This window comes from Mus pahari, chromosome 10, assembly GCF_900095145.1.
Source record: "Mus pahari chromosome 10, PAHARI_EIJ_v1.1, whole genome shotgun sequence".
Lineage (NCBI taxonomy): Eukaryota > Metazoa > Chordata > Mammalia > Rodentia > Muridae > Mus > Mus pahari.
Genome location: NC_034599.1, coordinates 89,127,157 through 89,143,500, shown reverse-complemented (window position 1 = coordinate 89,143,500; position 16,344 = coordinate 89,127,157). Strand labels below are relative to the sequence as shown.

Here is a 16,344-nt window from a genome sequence, read left to right as displayed (position 1 = left end):
GTCATACCCATTGCAGGTATAGCTGCTGCTCCAGCAGTTCATCTCAACCGATACAGTCTGATTCAGTAAGATGGGTACAGGCCGAGAAGAGCACCCGGAGCTCACGGCTGAATTTTTAGATTACCTTATTGCTTAGTCTAGTGAATGCAAGCCTAAGTATCAGTCCTTAGCACTAAATGCTTCGGGTGGGAAGGTGGCTTCCTCCCGGGGCTGCGGGAGCCTCTTCTAGGGACATTGTGAACATTGGGTTTGAAATTACGACACTTAGAAGATTGCACTGCCTCTGCTGAGAAGAGAGCACCTATATATATCCGAGCTTGCAGTTCAGAGACCAAATGAAGGAGTCTGGACTGGATGCCAGAGGGACACCTTTCTGTTCTTACAGACAGGGATTACAGGCCACTGACATCACTGCATCACCCCGGAACTCTTAGTGCCAACTTGAAGCCAACACAACTGACAACTTTATGCACAAATACCACCTCGAGCACCTTTTCACGGGATTGGCTCCACAGCTGTATTTTCTGGGAGAACAAGGTTATCTGACTGCCTTATAATCATTTAAAATATTTTATTAAGCATTGACTTTAAAAAATGAAAGAGAAGAAAAGAATGTGACACCTCAGAGCAAATGCTTGAAGGTAACCAAATATCATTATAAATATTGCACTTTATAAAAATCCTTTTTATATCTTCATACAACTCGACTCTAGAATATCCTCCAACAGAGATGTATGTACAAGCTTCCAGATGCCGGAGCTCGCTGCTGTTCCCCATCAGGCTCTGGGTGGGAGGGTTCTCAGATGTCTGACCTCACAGCGCACAGCGCAGGCGCAGGCCTTCCACCTGCGAACTGGGGGTGTGGCTCACTCATCTATCACGTGAGGAGTAACTCAGCTCCATCTCTCAGAACGCTCAGCATTAAATAGCGTGGTTTTTTTTTTTTTTTTTTTCTACGTGGGGAGGACAGATCGTTCAGCGGTGATGAGCAAGTTCAGGTTATGTGACAGCTCAGGCTAACACTGCTTGTTCTTCAGCGCGTTCATGGGCTTCTGATTCTTATTCTTGAACATCTTGACAAAGCTGTTTGGCATGATTTTGCCACGCCCATCTTCACCCACTTGTCCCATAATAATGTAATTGAGACCTGAAGAAAGAGAAAGATAACTGTTTTTGTTTTCTTCGTGTTCATGGTTAATGGCTTCCTTCTCTATCAGAAGCGGACCATGTTTTAGCCCTGACTTCACTTCCCCTCAACAGCCCCTGACTGGAAAGGTCCATGACTTGCCTCCCCTCTCTTCGCCTTCCCTTCTCTGCTTCTGAGCTTTCCCAGAAGAAAGGCTACAGCTCCGTCCTTACCTCGTCTGAGAAGGGGGCACTGCCTGCAGACCACAGTGAGCTTGACACTCATGTTCTTGCCAGCCTGCTGGATGGCCAGGTTGCCCTCCCTGTAGATGCTGATGATCGAGACTGTGGCGTGCAAACTCCCACCTCGAGTGACGGTCGTGATAACTGTGCCGGCTAACACTGTAGAGAAAGGCCCACAGTGAAGGCAACTCCAGGCAGAGATGAAAAACGATCTCAATTCTTTTTAAGTTTTAGAAATGAAAATTTACGTGTTAAAGGGGTCTCAAAATTTAAATCGCTAAAATGAAGGTTAAAAAAAAAAAAAGATCATACTACGTTTGGGCGTAACTTCTCAGAAAAGACATCTGGCTGCTTTCCTAACTGTAGTCTGCGGCTAAGATGGAGATCCTTTTAAAACATTCTCTCTAACCCGTGGATACCTGCCACTTAAGGGGTAGAGTTATGAGTTTTGCTCTCAAGCACTTAGCAACCCAGTTTAATCTCACTTAGAAAATGAAAGTAGAGAACGGAGCAAGAACTTAAAACACAGCGTGAGCTGTGTGCTTGCACCTGGCACTCCCGATACAACCCCCCCCCCCCCCCCGAGAGTTCCCTTTCACGGCTCAGAACTCGCCCGGTCCCTTGGTGATATTTGGTCACTGTGCCATCTAAGTGAGCCACAGATGATAAGCTAAAGCTGGTTTTAGACACAGGTAACCTAACCTCCCTCAGGACAATGTGAGCCCCCAGCGCTTATGTAATACACCACGCTCCTAAAATCAGAATTCCCAGAACACTTTCCTTTGATGCCTGGTAATGTGGGTCCACTGGAAAGTGTCAGTCTATAGCGGAGGGAAATCAGGGGACTCCCAAGCCCGGGCAGGCAGTTCCTTCCACAGAAGACTAACCCAGGTGTGGTTGCAAAGACTTGCTTCCATTTTTTATGCAGTCATTTGAACTCAGCATGAAAACTGCACAAAATCCATCCCTTCCCGACAAGACAGACCCGGGTTGCAGGCAGTTACCACATTAAGGCACCGAGCAAGTCAGAACTTGGGGGCGGGAGTGGGAGTGGAGGAGAGGGTAGAGGTGAAGTGGGGCTTATTTTTGATAGCCTGTTGGGCTGCAGTAACTTTCTTTTCCTGATAAGATTAAATTTGGCATCTTTTGTTCTCAAGTGGTTTTCATGATTGTGCAAGTTTTTAATTGGGAAAATCCCGTAGAAACCCCAAGCATTTAGCTCCTCCTTTCTCAGGTTCCAGTTTACAAGAGCTTCTGTTGGGCATCAGATTTTTCATGTTTTACCTTAAGACAGAACGGAGAAGATACTTATTCCTTTTGAGAGAGGCCAGTTTTTGAATGTGAGCCTAACTATTGAACAAACTTAAGCTGGATCCCAGATGCGAGCATGTAATGAATTCTCTGGTGTGTGAGAAAAGACTATATAGGCTCTTTCACGAAGTCCACCAGAATACACCGAATAGCAGCATCATGGGTCAGGAGTCAACTTTTAAACTGATACATGGGGCAGGAGGGGGCGGGGGTGGGGGACCAGGGGTGGGAACTGTTTGTAAAGCTCATTTTTCTCATTGTGAAACCAAACAGTTCAAAGGGCCCAGGTGGACACACTCTGGTGGACAGGACTATGTTTCCGTGGGTAAATGAACTGTGTTGCTGAACAGCCACCATTCAAGTCACGGGAGTGCCTGTGAGATTAAGCACACAGTCTCATGTTTCTCATTAGAGAGAGAAGCCTGCTTTCTGTTTCTTACCGAAGTTGCTTGAACAGTAATTGCTCTCCAGAGTCCCCGTCCGTCTACACTTCTGCTGACACAGGGCCACGGTGGGTTTTAGACCTAATTCAAAGAAGAAATTCAAAGAAGGGAGTCTTGAGATTCGGAAAATGAATTTAAATATAATTGGTGTTTATGTCAGAATCTAGCCAGTTGAGATCAGCATTTATTTCCCTGAGCCACCAAGCTTACCACCGCAGTGAAATAATTATGAACCACGCAAGAGACATTCTTCATGCTACCAACTACTGTTCTTCCTCACCGAACTCAGTCCTCTCTACTGAATGTTAAACCTGAGATCAAAGATAATCCAAATTTAGTCTCATTCGCTTCTTTTAGAGCAGTGGGTCTCAACTTTCCCAGTGCCATGACCCTTTGATACAGCTCCTCATGTTGGGGTGAACTCCAACCATAAAATTATTTTTGTTGCTACTTCATTGCAGTAATTTTGCTACTGTTGGGAATTGTAGTGTACATATCTGATGTTTCTGATGGTCCTAGATGACCCTCGAACAAGATTGAGAACCACTGCTTTGTATGTGTGTGTGTGTATGTATGTATGTGTATGTATGTATGCATGTATATGTATGTATGTGTGTATGTATGTATGTGTATATGTGTGTATGTATGTGTATGTATGTATATATGTATGTGTATGTATGTGTGTATATGTATGTATGTATGCTTCACATTATAACAGAATTGACCTGAGTGCCCAGCTTAGGGGAAAAATAAAAAGACAAAAAAGCTGCCCAACAAATCTGAAGGGACAGAGCGCAGGCTAATTCTTCACAAGAGGAATCTACTGGTGTTCTCATGAGGATAAGAGGAGCTTTCTTGGTGTGCTTAAAATATACAGCTCTCTAGTTATCAATAGCACAGGGATTTAGGACTACTACTCATGTGTAAAGTGTTAGGTTTGATTCGAGGAGTCACTAAGCTGTTTATTTTGAACCCAGCATTGGCTCTAAGGATCTCAAGAAGTAAACAGTTATCAGTTCCATCCACCAAGAGACACAAGTTAAAAGTATAATTAGACCCACAGTTATTCTCAATTGGTGGTAACTTTGTTCTGTAGGTAACATGTGATGAGGAGCGTAGGAAACATTCGTGCTGTCCCGACTGGGGAGGCCCTGATAGCATCTAATTCACAGCTTTAGCTATGCATCTGTGCTGGTTGGCCTTTGTCAACCGGACACAAATGGAACTGTATCTTGGAAGAGGTGATCTTCACTGAGAAAATGCTTCCATAAGACTGACATGCAGGCAAATCTGTAGGACATCTTCTTGGTGGATGACCACGCACTATGGATGGTGTCATCTCTGGGCTCATGGTCCTGGGCTGTCTAAGGAAGCAGGCTGAGCAAGCTTCGAGGAGCAAGCCTGTAGGCAGCACCCCTCCATGGCCTCCACACTAGCTCCTGCCCTGACTTCCGTGGAGGAGGGACTACATAAGAAGAAATAAATCCTTTCCTCCCCAAGTAGCATTTTGGTGATGGTATTTTATCACAGCACACAAACCCTAGCTCAGAGTCCCTTGCAGCTCATGGGGGGTCCTGTAACTGAATGTGAGGTGCCACAAAAGGCTTGGCGGTGCTGAAGGGTTTCCTGAATGCACAATGGCTAGAAAATGAATTCAGTTTCAAATGTGTAGGTATCTGTATCTGAGGTGTGTGTGACAGTGTCTGCCTGTGCTGCACTGTGAACTGTAGCCTTGGGGATCTGAACACAGACTGTCACACAGCCCTCCCACCAGCCAACACCACCTGAAACACCTCTGCTCAGATTTCAGACGACTGCATGGGGCAGCTGTTTATTTTTTTTTACTGGTGGAGCTGTAAAGCTCCTTGCCCTACAAAGCAGAAATTAGTTTTCTCTACGGGGGTCTCACTGGGGATACAAACCACTCCTAAGGGTGGGTCACAAGCCAGCGGTAGATGGCTGACACAAAAGGAACTCAATGACAGCTTGCAGGTTCTGTCTCCTCATGTTGTCAGGGGGGTGTTTTTAAACCTTACAGAGCCTTTGCATATTTACTATGGCTTTGTTTTAATGGGTTGGTTTTTTTTATGAGATTCCCAAGTGTGTGAATGTGTGTGTCTCTGTGTCTATATGTGTTTCTTGTGATTTTTCTTCGGCTCTTTTTCTTAAACAACTTTTTGTTGTTGTTGTTGTTTTGAGACAAGGTTTCTCTGTATAGAAACTGGCCTACTCACTTTGTAGGCCAGGCTGGCCTCGAACTCAGAAATCTGCCTGCCTCTGCCTCCAGAGTGCTGGGATTAAAGGTGTGTGCCACCACACCAGGCTTTTTTTTTTTTTTTTTTAAGAATTCAGAAGCATTGTAGAAGGATGAAGCTGTATCTTTTGTACTGTGTAGTCCGTTGTCAGCTGTCAAGCTGTGTCACAAGCTAGAGACAGCCAGGAAAAGAGACTCTTAATTGAGAAAATGCCTTCATCGGACTGACTGGAGGCGTCTGTGGAGGCATATTGTTTTACATGCGTGAATGTTTTGCCTATATATATATATGTCTGTGTACCACATGTATGCCTGGTGCCCAGAGAGGCTGGAAGAGGGGGTTGGATCCCCCAAACCTGGAGTTCCAAACAGTTGTAAGTCGCCATGTTTATGCAGAGAATCTAACCCAGGTCCTCTGGAAGAGCAACCAGTACTCTAACCATGTCTGAGCCCCTGAGCTGTTTCTCCACTGTTCTTGATTATTAACTGATGTAGGCGGGCCCAGGGCACTGTGGGCGGTGCTGAGCAGGTGGTCCTGGGTTGTACAAAAAAAGCAAGCTGGACTGGAAATCAAGCCAGCGAGCAGCGCTCTTCCATGGTCTCTGCCTCAGCTGCTGCCCCCAGCTTCCTATCTTGAGCTCTCGCCCCGACTTCCCTAAGGGATGGACTGCTTCTGGAAGGGTAAGACGAAATAAACCTTTCTGCTTCAAGTTGGTTTTAGTCAATGTTTTGTCATGGCAACAGACAGTGAAGTAGTCTCCGGACAGATTGTGGGAGAGCAGCTTTTCAGCCTTGGAATGTTTATCTGGGAGTGGGTGGGTGCCCTGCATCGGTGCTTCCTGCCCACCCAGTATATCTCTGCCCTCTGGTTTTTAAGTCAGAGGCCACACCATTCCACCTAGCTCATCTTGTGGTCACTGTCTCAGCTTCTGCATTCACAAACAGCCCTTAACTCAGCCTTTCTCCTATGCCTTTCTCCAAGGGTCCACCATCTTCGTGGATGACCCAGTTTCATACTCACTAGGGACAATCCTCTGTTGCATCTACCACTCAAACCCAGGCTCAGATGTCCTAATGCAGGAGCATGTGTTGCCCATCTCTTAAACGGCAAATTTAGATATCCCAATATCCAGGTGTCTTAGTTAGGGTGTCCATTGCTGTGAAGAGACACCATGACCAAGGCAACTCTTATAAAAGAAAACATTTCATTGGGGCTGGTTTACAGTTTCAGGGATCCAGTCCATTATCATCATGGTGGGAAGCATGGCAGCATCTAGGCAGACAGACATGGCGCTCTAGAAGGAAATGAGAGTTCTGCATCTTGATCTGCAGGCAGCAGAAGGGGACTGTGTTCCACACTGGGTGGGGCTTGAGCATAGGAGACCTCAAAGCTTGTTCCCACAGTGACACACTTCCTCCAACAAGGCCACCCCTACTCCAACAAGGCTACACCTCCTAATAGGGCCACTCCCTGTGGGTCAAACATTCAAACCCATGAATCTATGGGGGCCATTCCTATTCAAACCTCCACACCAGAATAGCATATCTTCTTTCAGGATCATTTATTTAATCCAATGGCTATCTCACTTTATCACTGGAGGGTCCCGTGGGTTCCAGGGATCAAGGCAGGTCCTCTGGAAGAGCAAGTGTCTAAACTGCTGAGCCATCTCTCCAGCCCTGGAGAAGGCCCCATTGCATGTCCATGACCTTTAACTCTGCATAAACCTCCCTCTCTGGCCTGGAAGCACAGCAATCTGCCTGCGTGACTTGTCTTACAGACACCTCAAGCCTTCACACGTGGCTCCTACTCCCCAGTCTGCTTCAGTGAACAGTAACTTCTTCCCCCAAGTTGTGCAAGCCAGGGAACTGGGGGATACTGTGCAGTTAACCACCAGGGTCTGTCACTGTCCTCCACTCATCTCTGGACTAGGCATTTATATTATGGCATAGTTCAGCCAAACAACCACAGGGCATGCTCATTGCCTGAATTCTTATAATCCATTCATTCCATGGGGTCCAGGTTGCAGGCAACAAATCTCATTTTGGATCTTTACTTAAAACCCCTTTACTTAAAACCCTCGACAGCTTCTCCCTGTGAAGCTTAGTTCTAAAAAGTCAAAGCATTTGAAGCACACGGAGAGAGGCGAAGCTTGAAGACGGAGCTATGGACGCTGATGGGGATACTTGTTGAAGGTTTTTATGTGCTGGGTACATACAATTTGGTCTTCCGGGTGTTCAGGTACGGTAATCAGCAGGCACATCAGTTAATGCATGACTATCCCAAGCACCCCCCAGGGCTGCCATGTTGGATCACACATCTAGAAATGCCAAACTTAATGGAAGAATGATGCGGCCTATGCTGGTGTGGGAGATGCAAGTGGCGAGGTAGGATAAAGGGAGGCAAAGATGACTATGAGAATGTCTATTGATGTCAGGGTTGTGCTTGGGCAAACAAGTAGAAAGCAGGCTTGAAGCACTAGAGTGTCTCAGAGGAGAGCTGAGCGTGCATGGTTCCGTTTGGGTGTCATGAAACGTTTGGGAGGTAGTTGCAATCCACACTTGCAGTTTTACAGAAAGTCCAAATTGGAGCCAAAGCCAGAAAGCCACTAGCACCATGGATCTCTCCAATAGTTCACTGTAAGAATGTCTGGTCCACTGCGCTGGGCTGGGGACACTGGACAGTAGGACACGAGGCAGTGCGCAGCCAGGCCACAAGGGGGCGTGGATGAGAACCAGAACTCGCAGGACATGCCTGTGTTCAGGACAAGCCTGCTCGAGGGGAGACAGCAGGCAAGCAAGCTTAGGCCATTAGCTGCCACTTTATCCTCTCCCTGACTTGGGGTTTCTAGTCTGAGTCCTGAATCACCAGAGGGTGGAGCAGGTGGGGCATAGAGATCAATACCAGGCCCCAGTGCCTTCACCAACTCCAGATGGCCCACGACCATTTCCAGCTTCTGTAATTAGTGCACGTTTTTCCCTTGATTTACTCCATTTAAATATATATGTCCACACACACACACACACACACATATGTATTATATGACAATTTCTGAGATACAAAAACAAAACAAAATCTTAAACCTGGCAGTTGTTAAAAACTGGCAGGTATCAAGGTCCTAGAACATTAACCTAAAATATAATTTTATGTAATAAAATGAACACTATAAGAAGATAGGGGGCCGGGCGGTGGTGGCGCATGCCTTTAATCCCAGCACTTGGGAGGCAGAAGCAGGCAGATTTCTGAGTTCCAGGCCAGCCTGGTCTACAGCGTGGGTGCCAGGACAGCCAGGGCTACACAGAGAAACCCTGTCTCCAAAAAACCAAAAACAAAGAAAACAAACAAACAAACAAACAAAGATAGAAGGGAGATAGGGAAAAGGCGACCAGGACACCAGTCTTCAAATCACAGTTAAACAGGAGGAACACTCTAGAATCCAACAGCACTGTGCCGTGACTACATGATTACTGTATTATATATAGTTAAAGTAGTATGTTTATTTTATTTTATTTTTCATTATGGAGAGGCGTGTGTGCAGAGGTCAGAGCACAGCTCTGTGGAATCAGCCCTCTTCTCGAACCTTTCTGTGGACCGCAGGGATCAAGCTCAGGCTGCTGCCACCCCTGCAGAGCAAGCCCTTTTCCTGCTGAACCTCCCCAGCCCTCCCCAGCCCTCCCCAGTCCTCCCCAACCCTCCCCAACCCTCCCCAGTCCTCCCCAATCCTGGATTCTGTATTCTAAGAACTAGAAGAGGTGAGCTTAAAGCTTCCCAGTGCAAACAAATGACGAAGTGTAAAGAGACAGAAACAATAACTACTCTGGTTTCACTACTGCACATTGTATACATGAATCAAACACTGTACACCACAAACATGTGCCAATTATTACATTAAATTAAAAACAAAACAACAACAACAAAAAAAAAAAACCAAGCGAATATTTTTGCTATGTCCCAGTGAAGGAACATTGGGTTTATAGAGATAGTGTTTATATTATAATCAGCTTCCTGGTGATTCTTAGGCAGCCATCATTTTCTTCTGTGGCTAACACAGACCACTGGCTGGCAAGCATCCTTACCTGCCTTTCATTTATCCACGAAATCTCACTATCATGTCACACAAGTTCTCACCTGCTTACTTCTGTTTCAGGTGTCTTCTTATTTTGTCTACCTCAAAAGAATTCTGGAATTCCAAGGTATTTGTGCCAGCTTCCAAACACAAGATCTTACCTGTAGTTACAGGGAGTGTGGTGGTGACGGGCATGGCGGTGGTTGTGGGAAATTTTTTCGGCCTGAATTTGTAGTGACCAATAAAACCGTCTGCTGTTAAACTTAAGTCTGATAAAAACTGAATGAGAAGTTCATTTCTCTCAGACACGATCGGCCTAGGATAGAAACACAGTCAAAGTTTAAGAGGCACCTCTCTCAAAACGTCCAACCTTCTAGATTAACAACTGGTTGAAAAACAAAAATTCAAAAAAACACTTGGGAAGAAAATGAAGGTCCTAACACCCTACTGTCACAAGGACTGTATTACCGTCCTCTTTGTATGAACCAGCTGACACCAGCTGCTGGTGATGGGGAATCTGAGGGACAGATCTGATAACATAGAGGGCTCAGGAGACCACATTTCCTTTTTAATGGGAAGGCTAATGTCTGCCTGCAATGGCAGCATTTCTACTTATAATCCCCATCAGGGAAGTGCTGATAAAGAGGGAACAGGTGACTACTGATCGGCAGTCATAACATCATTAAGAGCTCCAACATTAGGAACTTGACAGTTGGAACTACATTCAGGGTCAGAGTCATGCTGACTAAGCCTCAAAAGCCCTCGGACTCTTAGGGGATGAGTATGAGAGGCACCGAGGTATTTTTATTTCTTAAACAATGGGGAGAATGCTGTTTGGCTCATTTTATTCAACAACTAATTCATATGTAGAAAAAGATTAAGCAAGTTATTTGGTTAGATTAGTGATCTGAGGGAACTCCCTTTCTGGTACAACCCTCTAGTCAGAGAACACTTGGGCCTCTCCACAGCCCAGAAAGAGCCACAGCAGTGAGCAGGCAGAGCCAGGCTTGAACAGACCAATTGGGAGAACTGTGGAAGCAAGTGGGGGACCCACGGAAGTAGGGGGATCGTGACGTGGATCCATGGTTCCCATCCCATGTAAATGATACGCCAGAGATTCAAGCTTTTAACTAACAGACATGTTTTCACTTGCTTATGGAGAGTATTAAGTAAGAATTTAAAAATTCCCTATACGCAATTCTCACCTACAATTACACCAAACACACTAATCTTGTTTAAAGGATAATATTGCAACAAGCACTTCCCATAGGCAGAAGTGGAAATCCACCCATGCGTTCTACACAGGCACTTGTTCTGCTGTTTATGGCCTGACTTTTCTATGACATTATATCAAAATTTGATTTTTTTTTTTTTCAAGGAAGAGTACTGTCTTAGTCAGGGTTTCTATTCTTGCACAAACATCATGACCAAGAAGCAAGTTGGGGAGGAAAGGGTTTATTTGGCTTACACTTCCACATTGCTGTTCATCACCAAGGAAGTCAGGACTGGAACTCAAGCAGGTCAGGAAGCAGGAGCTGATGCAGAGGCCATGGAGGGATGTTCTTTACTGGCTTGCTTCCACTGGCTTGCTCAGCCTGCTCTCTTATAAACCTGCTCTCTTATAAACCCATTTTTTTTTTGATTGAGTTATCTTTTCTTGAGTTTCTTTTAGTGTATTGTGGGATTTAGGACTTTGTCAAATAAAGGTTACGAAAACATGTCTCTGGTGTGTCTTCCTTCGACTCTAAGGTATACAAAAATTCTCTTTTCAAATTTCTCTTTACGTTCTCATCCTATCTGTTGTTGATCCTTATGTGATTATGGACATACAAGTTCATTATGTGTATGAATAAGTGGACTCTGCCCCGCTTCCAATGGGGTCTTCCTTTCCCCACTGTCCCAAGGGTCTCAGTGGAGTGCACTATCCACAGACATGTGTAGATAACTCCTGGCCTTTCTTTGTGGCTTCATTTCCCATTCTTTATGTTAAAATCTCAGTCTTAATTCTCAGCTCCCTGAAACAGTCTCATGTGCACAGGCAGGTGAGTTCCCTTTCTTGGTCCTTTTCCCTAGGACTCAGTATTATCTCCACCACCCACAGTCTTGCATGCCCATCTACAGCTTAGAATACAGCCGACAGGTCTAATAAAATCCAGTTTCACTATTGTCCAAAGAGGAGTCTTTCCAGCCATGAGCAGCTCCATATAGTGAAGTGTTTTAAAATATCTTCTAGTCGGGTTTTATACTTTTCTACATTAAAGCCTAGCACACAAGTTTTAAAGGTTTATGTTTTAAAATATGAACTTTTCTGTGGTCAGCAAGATGGTGCACAGCAGGTAAGGGAACTTACTACTTAGACGGATGATCAGAGTTGGAGCGCCAGATCCCACTTGGCGTGCGCATACACACACACACATACACACACACACACATACACACACATACTAACAAATAAATAAATAAGTAAATAAATAAATGTAACTTAAATTAAAATAATAAAATAAGCTGTTGAACGTTGCTTATTTTCCTTAGGAGGACCTGTGCGTAGTGTTGAAACAGCTCTCCCTTGTGCTAATTGGAACTCAGAACTTTGGAGAAAGCCACATTGACGTAGGTTGGGGGTTCGGCTGGATTGGTAACTGCCCATTGGCCCTGATGATGGGATGCGGGCATTTTGCCCCTCACCTAGTGAGGGTCACGCCAAGCATGGGGTGGAGATACCCTGGGAACCTTGATGTTCCCCACCCCCACCCCCGTATGGATACAGGCAGATGTTCCCGACAGGATGTGAAAGCTTTGTTTGCTGTCCTGTAATGCACCTTACTAAAGGGGAACTTGAGATGTTTGAGCTCCCTGTGATTCTGCTGTGTGGTGCTCTTTGCTGGCTTTTTCTGCTTCCCAGTATGAGGGATTATAGGGAACTATAAACTGGCTTGGGTCATGGGGGGGGGGGCGCCCTCCTGACCCCAGCATTTAACCCTTTCTTTTCCTTATTGCTTTATTTCTTTCTTGTCCCAAGTCCTCCCCCTTAAAACCCTGTCCAGAGCCCTGCTACAGCTGGTCTGGGTCAGACTATTTCCCTCCTTCAAAGAAAACAAAAACAAAAACAAAAACCACCACTGGTCAAATATCTTGAGTGATTTCTGTGGCTTTTTCTTCTTCCTCTCTTCATTTTTGGATGAAAAGAATATATTTTCTCTATTTGCAAAGTCTCAAGTGAAAGTCCACCAAGGAAAACATCTGGGTTTGTACTAAGCTTTCAGGTTTCTTTGTCTGGAATTTTCAGCTCCTGGCTTTTTCCTATTCTTCCCAATGCTTGAGGTCCCCTTAGCAGGTCTGTGACACAGCAGAATCTGTGCCCCTGGGGTACCGACCTTGCCTCTGTCTATGTGGCTGCTGGTCTCGGTGTTTGGGTGAAGGGGGCTCCACTGTCGTGGAATCCAAAGCTTTGTCAGCAAACAATGTAACATTTTCCAGAAAATAAAGGTAATCAGGGAATTTAGCAGGACGGTTGTACTGGCTGGTTTTGTATGTATGTCCATTTGACACAGCTAGAATCATCAGAGAGAAAGGATCCTCAGATGGGGAAATCCCTTCATGAGATGCATCTGTAAGGCATTTTCTCAATTAGTAATCAAGGGTTGGAAGGCCCATTGTGGGTGGTGCCATCCTTGGGCTGGTAGTCTTGGGTTCTATAAGAAAGCAAGTTGAGCAAGCCAGGGGAAGCAAGCCAGTAAGCAGCACCCCTCCAGGGCCTCAGCTCCTGCCTCCAGTTTCCCTCCCTGCTTGAGTTCCTGTCCTGACTTCCTCCAGCGAGGGACTGTGATCTGGACATGTAAGTTGAATAAACTCTGTCTCCCTAATTTGCCTTTTGGTCATGGCCATAGAGACCCTAACATGGGGTTTAGCCACAGGTCTAGGGTCATAGAAACGTTAGTGACACAGGGTTACAAAGAGATGCTACTTACACAGGCGGACTGTCCCCACAGTACTTCCCAATTCTTTTGGCGTCGTTGACTTCCCCACCGTTAAACACAGCCACGTAGTCGTATCTGCAGTAGTTATCGCGCTCAACATCAAACTTCTCAAACTTTAACTCTATAAGCTTTGGGAAAAGCACAGTGTGGAAGTGTCAGTAACCTGAACAGCCTCCAGTGGAACTGTAATGGGCGTTGGAGATCCATTACATCCCACAGTAACTGTAAATCATAGTAACGTACATTTGAAAATTGCTAAGAGCTCAGATTCACACGTGTCGATGTGTACACATGCAAAAGTGTAACTCTGCTAAGTGAAGGGTGTGCTAATTAGTTCAATTGTAATATTTCATAATGTATGCATGATCAAAGCACAGATGTATACTATAGGTGTGCACAATTTTTATTTGCCAACTATATCTCAATAAAGCTGGAGAGAAAAAGAAAAAAGAAGGGGGGATTCTATCTAAATAGCTGGGTGTGTGTGCTGGTGATAAATGGACCTGAATACTAGTCCATTCTCCTCTGGAAAGAAATGAACAGAGATCAAAAATATTATCTAAGAGTATGAATGTACATGTGCACACTCCAGGCACAGGTGTGTGGGGGTGTGGTGTGTGGCTAATTTTTGAAGAGTTTAAGGAGAAACACACAAAGGAGATGCACACAATGTGAATATTAAAGGTTTTCTTTCCTTTGTTTGTCCTTCCTTCCTTCCTTCCTTCCTTCCTTCCTTCCTTCCTTCCTTCCTTCCTTCGCTCTCTCTCTTTCTTCTTTCTTTCCTTCCTTCCTTCCTCCCTCCCTCCCTCCCTCCCTTCCTTCCTTATTTATTTTTTTGCTCCAGAACTAGTAAGAGTATCCTAAATAATTCATGTGAATTGTCCATTTTAATTTCATAAGGAACCGATACAAGCAGTATCTTTGAGAAATTTTCCAGTGTGTGACTCTAAGGGCATCTCCCTGGGTCATTAACAATGGTGGCATTCAGCTGCTACCCAATCTTGCTGGGCAATAGGTAGCCAGGGACCCTGTCTGTTAATTCAGGGAAGACAATGGAAATCAACCCCCATTAAATAAAGGGCATTCATTCCCGAGAGCCCAAGAAGACACTTGTGCGTTAACCTGACCAAAACTGGCGGGAGCAATAGGATTGCCATCGGACCCAGCGGCCACTGGATCATCAGTGCCACACATGTGGATGCTTGCCTACCTTTAAAAAGTCGCATCTGAGATGGTAGAGAACTGCCTCACTCAAGCTAAAAATTGCTTTAAACTACGGTAAAAACATCTCCTTTGGGGAGTCGCTGACTTTCCACCAGCAACTAATAAAATAGTTGCCATTTGAAAACTGGCTGAACTTTCTTGCCCTAAGAATTTGTTACATAAAAGCTTTTGGAGAGGAGATTAAAAAGCGAGAGGAGACAAGATCCAGAGGTGGTGTTTTTAGAGGACATTCCATCCGCTTGCACAGAAATTCCTCGGGATCTCGTTTTCCTGATGCTTTTCTTCTTTGGACAGGACTACCAGTGGGTTCTAAATACTCCAGTGCTGGTGAAACATTCAGTGGCATGAAAGAAAACAAACCAGAGAAACAAAGCTCAGACTCCAAATGATGGAGAGGAAGAGCCATGAGGGAAGACGCAGAACTATAATTTGGAAGCTAATTATACTGGCATTATTATGGTCAGCCGTATTAACAATGTCACAGAGAGACGATCAACACCCTTTCAAGAATTATGTAATGGTTTGAAGTATTTCAAAAATGTGCTTTTAAATATTGCTATAAACTGTAATCCCTTCCACAGACACGTAGCATTCCACTATTAAATAAATGGCTGCATTTCTAGTCTTTAAGGTAGGACTGAGTTTTGAGGTACGACCGCAGGGTGGATGTATACATTTGTATGTGCATGTGTGCTCGCCTCAGTGACTTGCATGCTATATTTGCCTGGATCATAATTGATGTTAAAAACAAATGTGTAGCAAGTGCCGTGGAGCTGTAGAGATGGCTCAGTGGGCAAGAGCATTGATTGCTCTTCCAGAGAATCGGGGTTCACTTCACAGCACCCACATGGCAGCTCATGATCATCTGGAACTCCAGTTCCCAGGAATCAGGTGTCCTTTTCTGGCCTCCACAGGCACCAGGTACACACATGGTACACAGTCATAGACACAGACAAAATACTTATACACAGAAAAAGATACACACACACACACACACACACACACACACACATACTAGAAAACTAGATCTCAGCTGACTGTTTTAGAGAATTGGTTCTCAACCTGTGGGTCAGGACCCCTTAGGATGTTGTGTATCAGATATTTAGATTACAGCTCATAACAGTAACAAGACTACAGTTACAGAGTAGCAATGAAATCATCTGAGGAAACATGGTAAAGGATTACAGCATTAGAACAGTTGAGAGCCACTGTTTCAGAGTAACAGATAAGAAACTTGCACACATTTTGTTTCAAACAACCCCAGTCCATCATCAGAGACAGGGTCCCTTGAAGGTTCTGTAGCTGCTTGCTGGCATTGCTGGAGTGAGGCATGGCCTAAACAAGGTGGACTGATTAAGCAGAGGGGACGCTGGGATGTGCCTGTGTTTGAGGGCCTCCATCCCCACACAGCTAGGTGCTGATACGTGCAGCCTCATGGTCTTTACACCTGACACAGGTCTACACCGTCCTCTGTGAGATTTGCTTACAATTTGTATTTTCAGAACTGTTTTGAAAGTTATAATTACATAATAGAAAATTGAATCCATGACTTTGCAAGTCAAACAGTGACAAGGGAAAATTTAGCCCAGGTCTTTGTAAGTACACCTGTCCAACTGGGCTTTTCCTCTCTGTTTCTTTAACTCTCAAGCCCAAGAGGCAGAAGCAGAGGCAGAGGCAGAGGCAGAGGCAGAGGCAGAGGCAGA

At 45.0% G+C, this 16,344-nt stretch overlaps 1 protein-coding gene across 1 annotated transcript in view; it reads right to left on the bottom strand.

Moving 5' to 3' along the window:
* Positions 1–556: 556 nt before the first annotated feature.
* Positions 557–16,344, bottom strand: part of Pcolce2 (procollagen C-endopeptidase enhancer 2) — a 56,227-nt gene continuing 40,439 nt past the window's right edge. The window contains exons 5-9 of the mRNA XM_021207026.1: positions 13,409–13,545; positions 9,602–9,756; positions 3,120–3,203; positions 1,360–1,527; positions 557–1,147 (exon numbers count right to left, since the gene is read on the bottom strand). Of these exons, the coding sequence (XP_021062685.1) occupies positions 1,017–1,147; positions 1,360–1,527; positions 3,120–3,203; positions 9,602–9,756; positions 13,409–13,545 (675 nt within the window). The 3' untranslated portion in view covers positions 557–1,016. The remainder of the gene's footprint in view (positions 1,148–1,359; positions 1,528–3,119; positions 3,204–9,601; positions 9,757–13,408; positions 13,546–16,344) is intronic.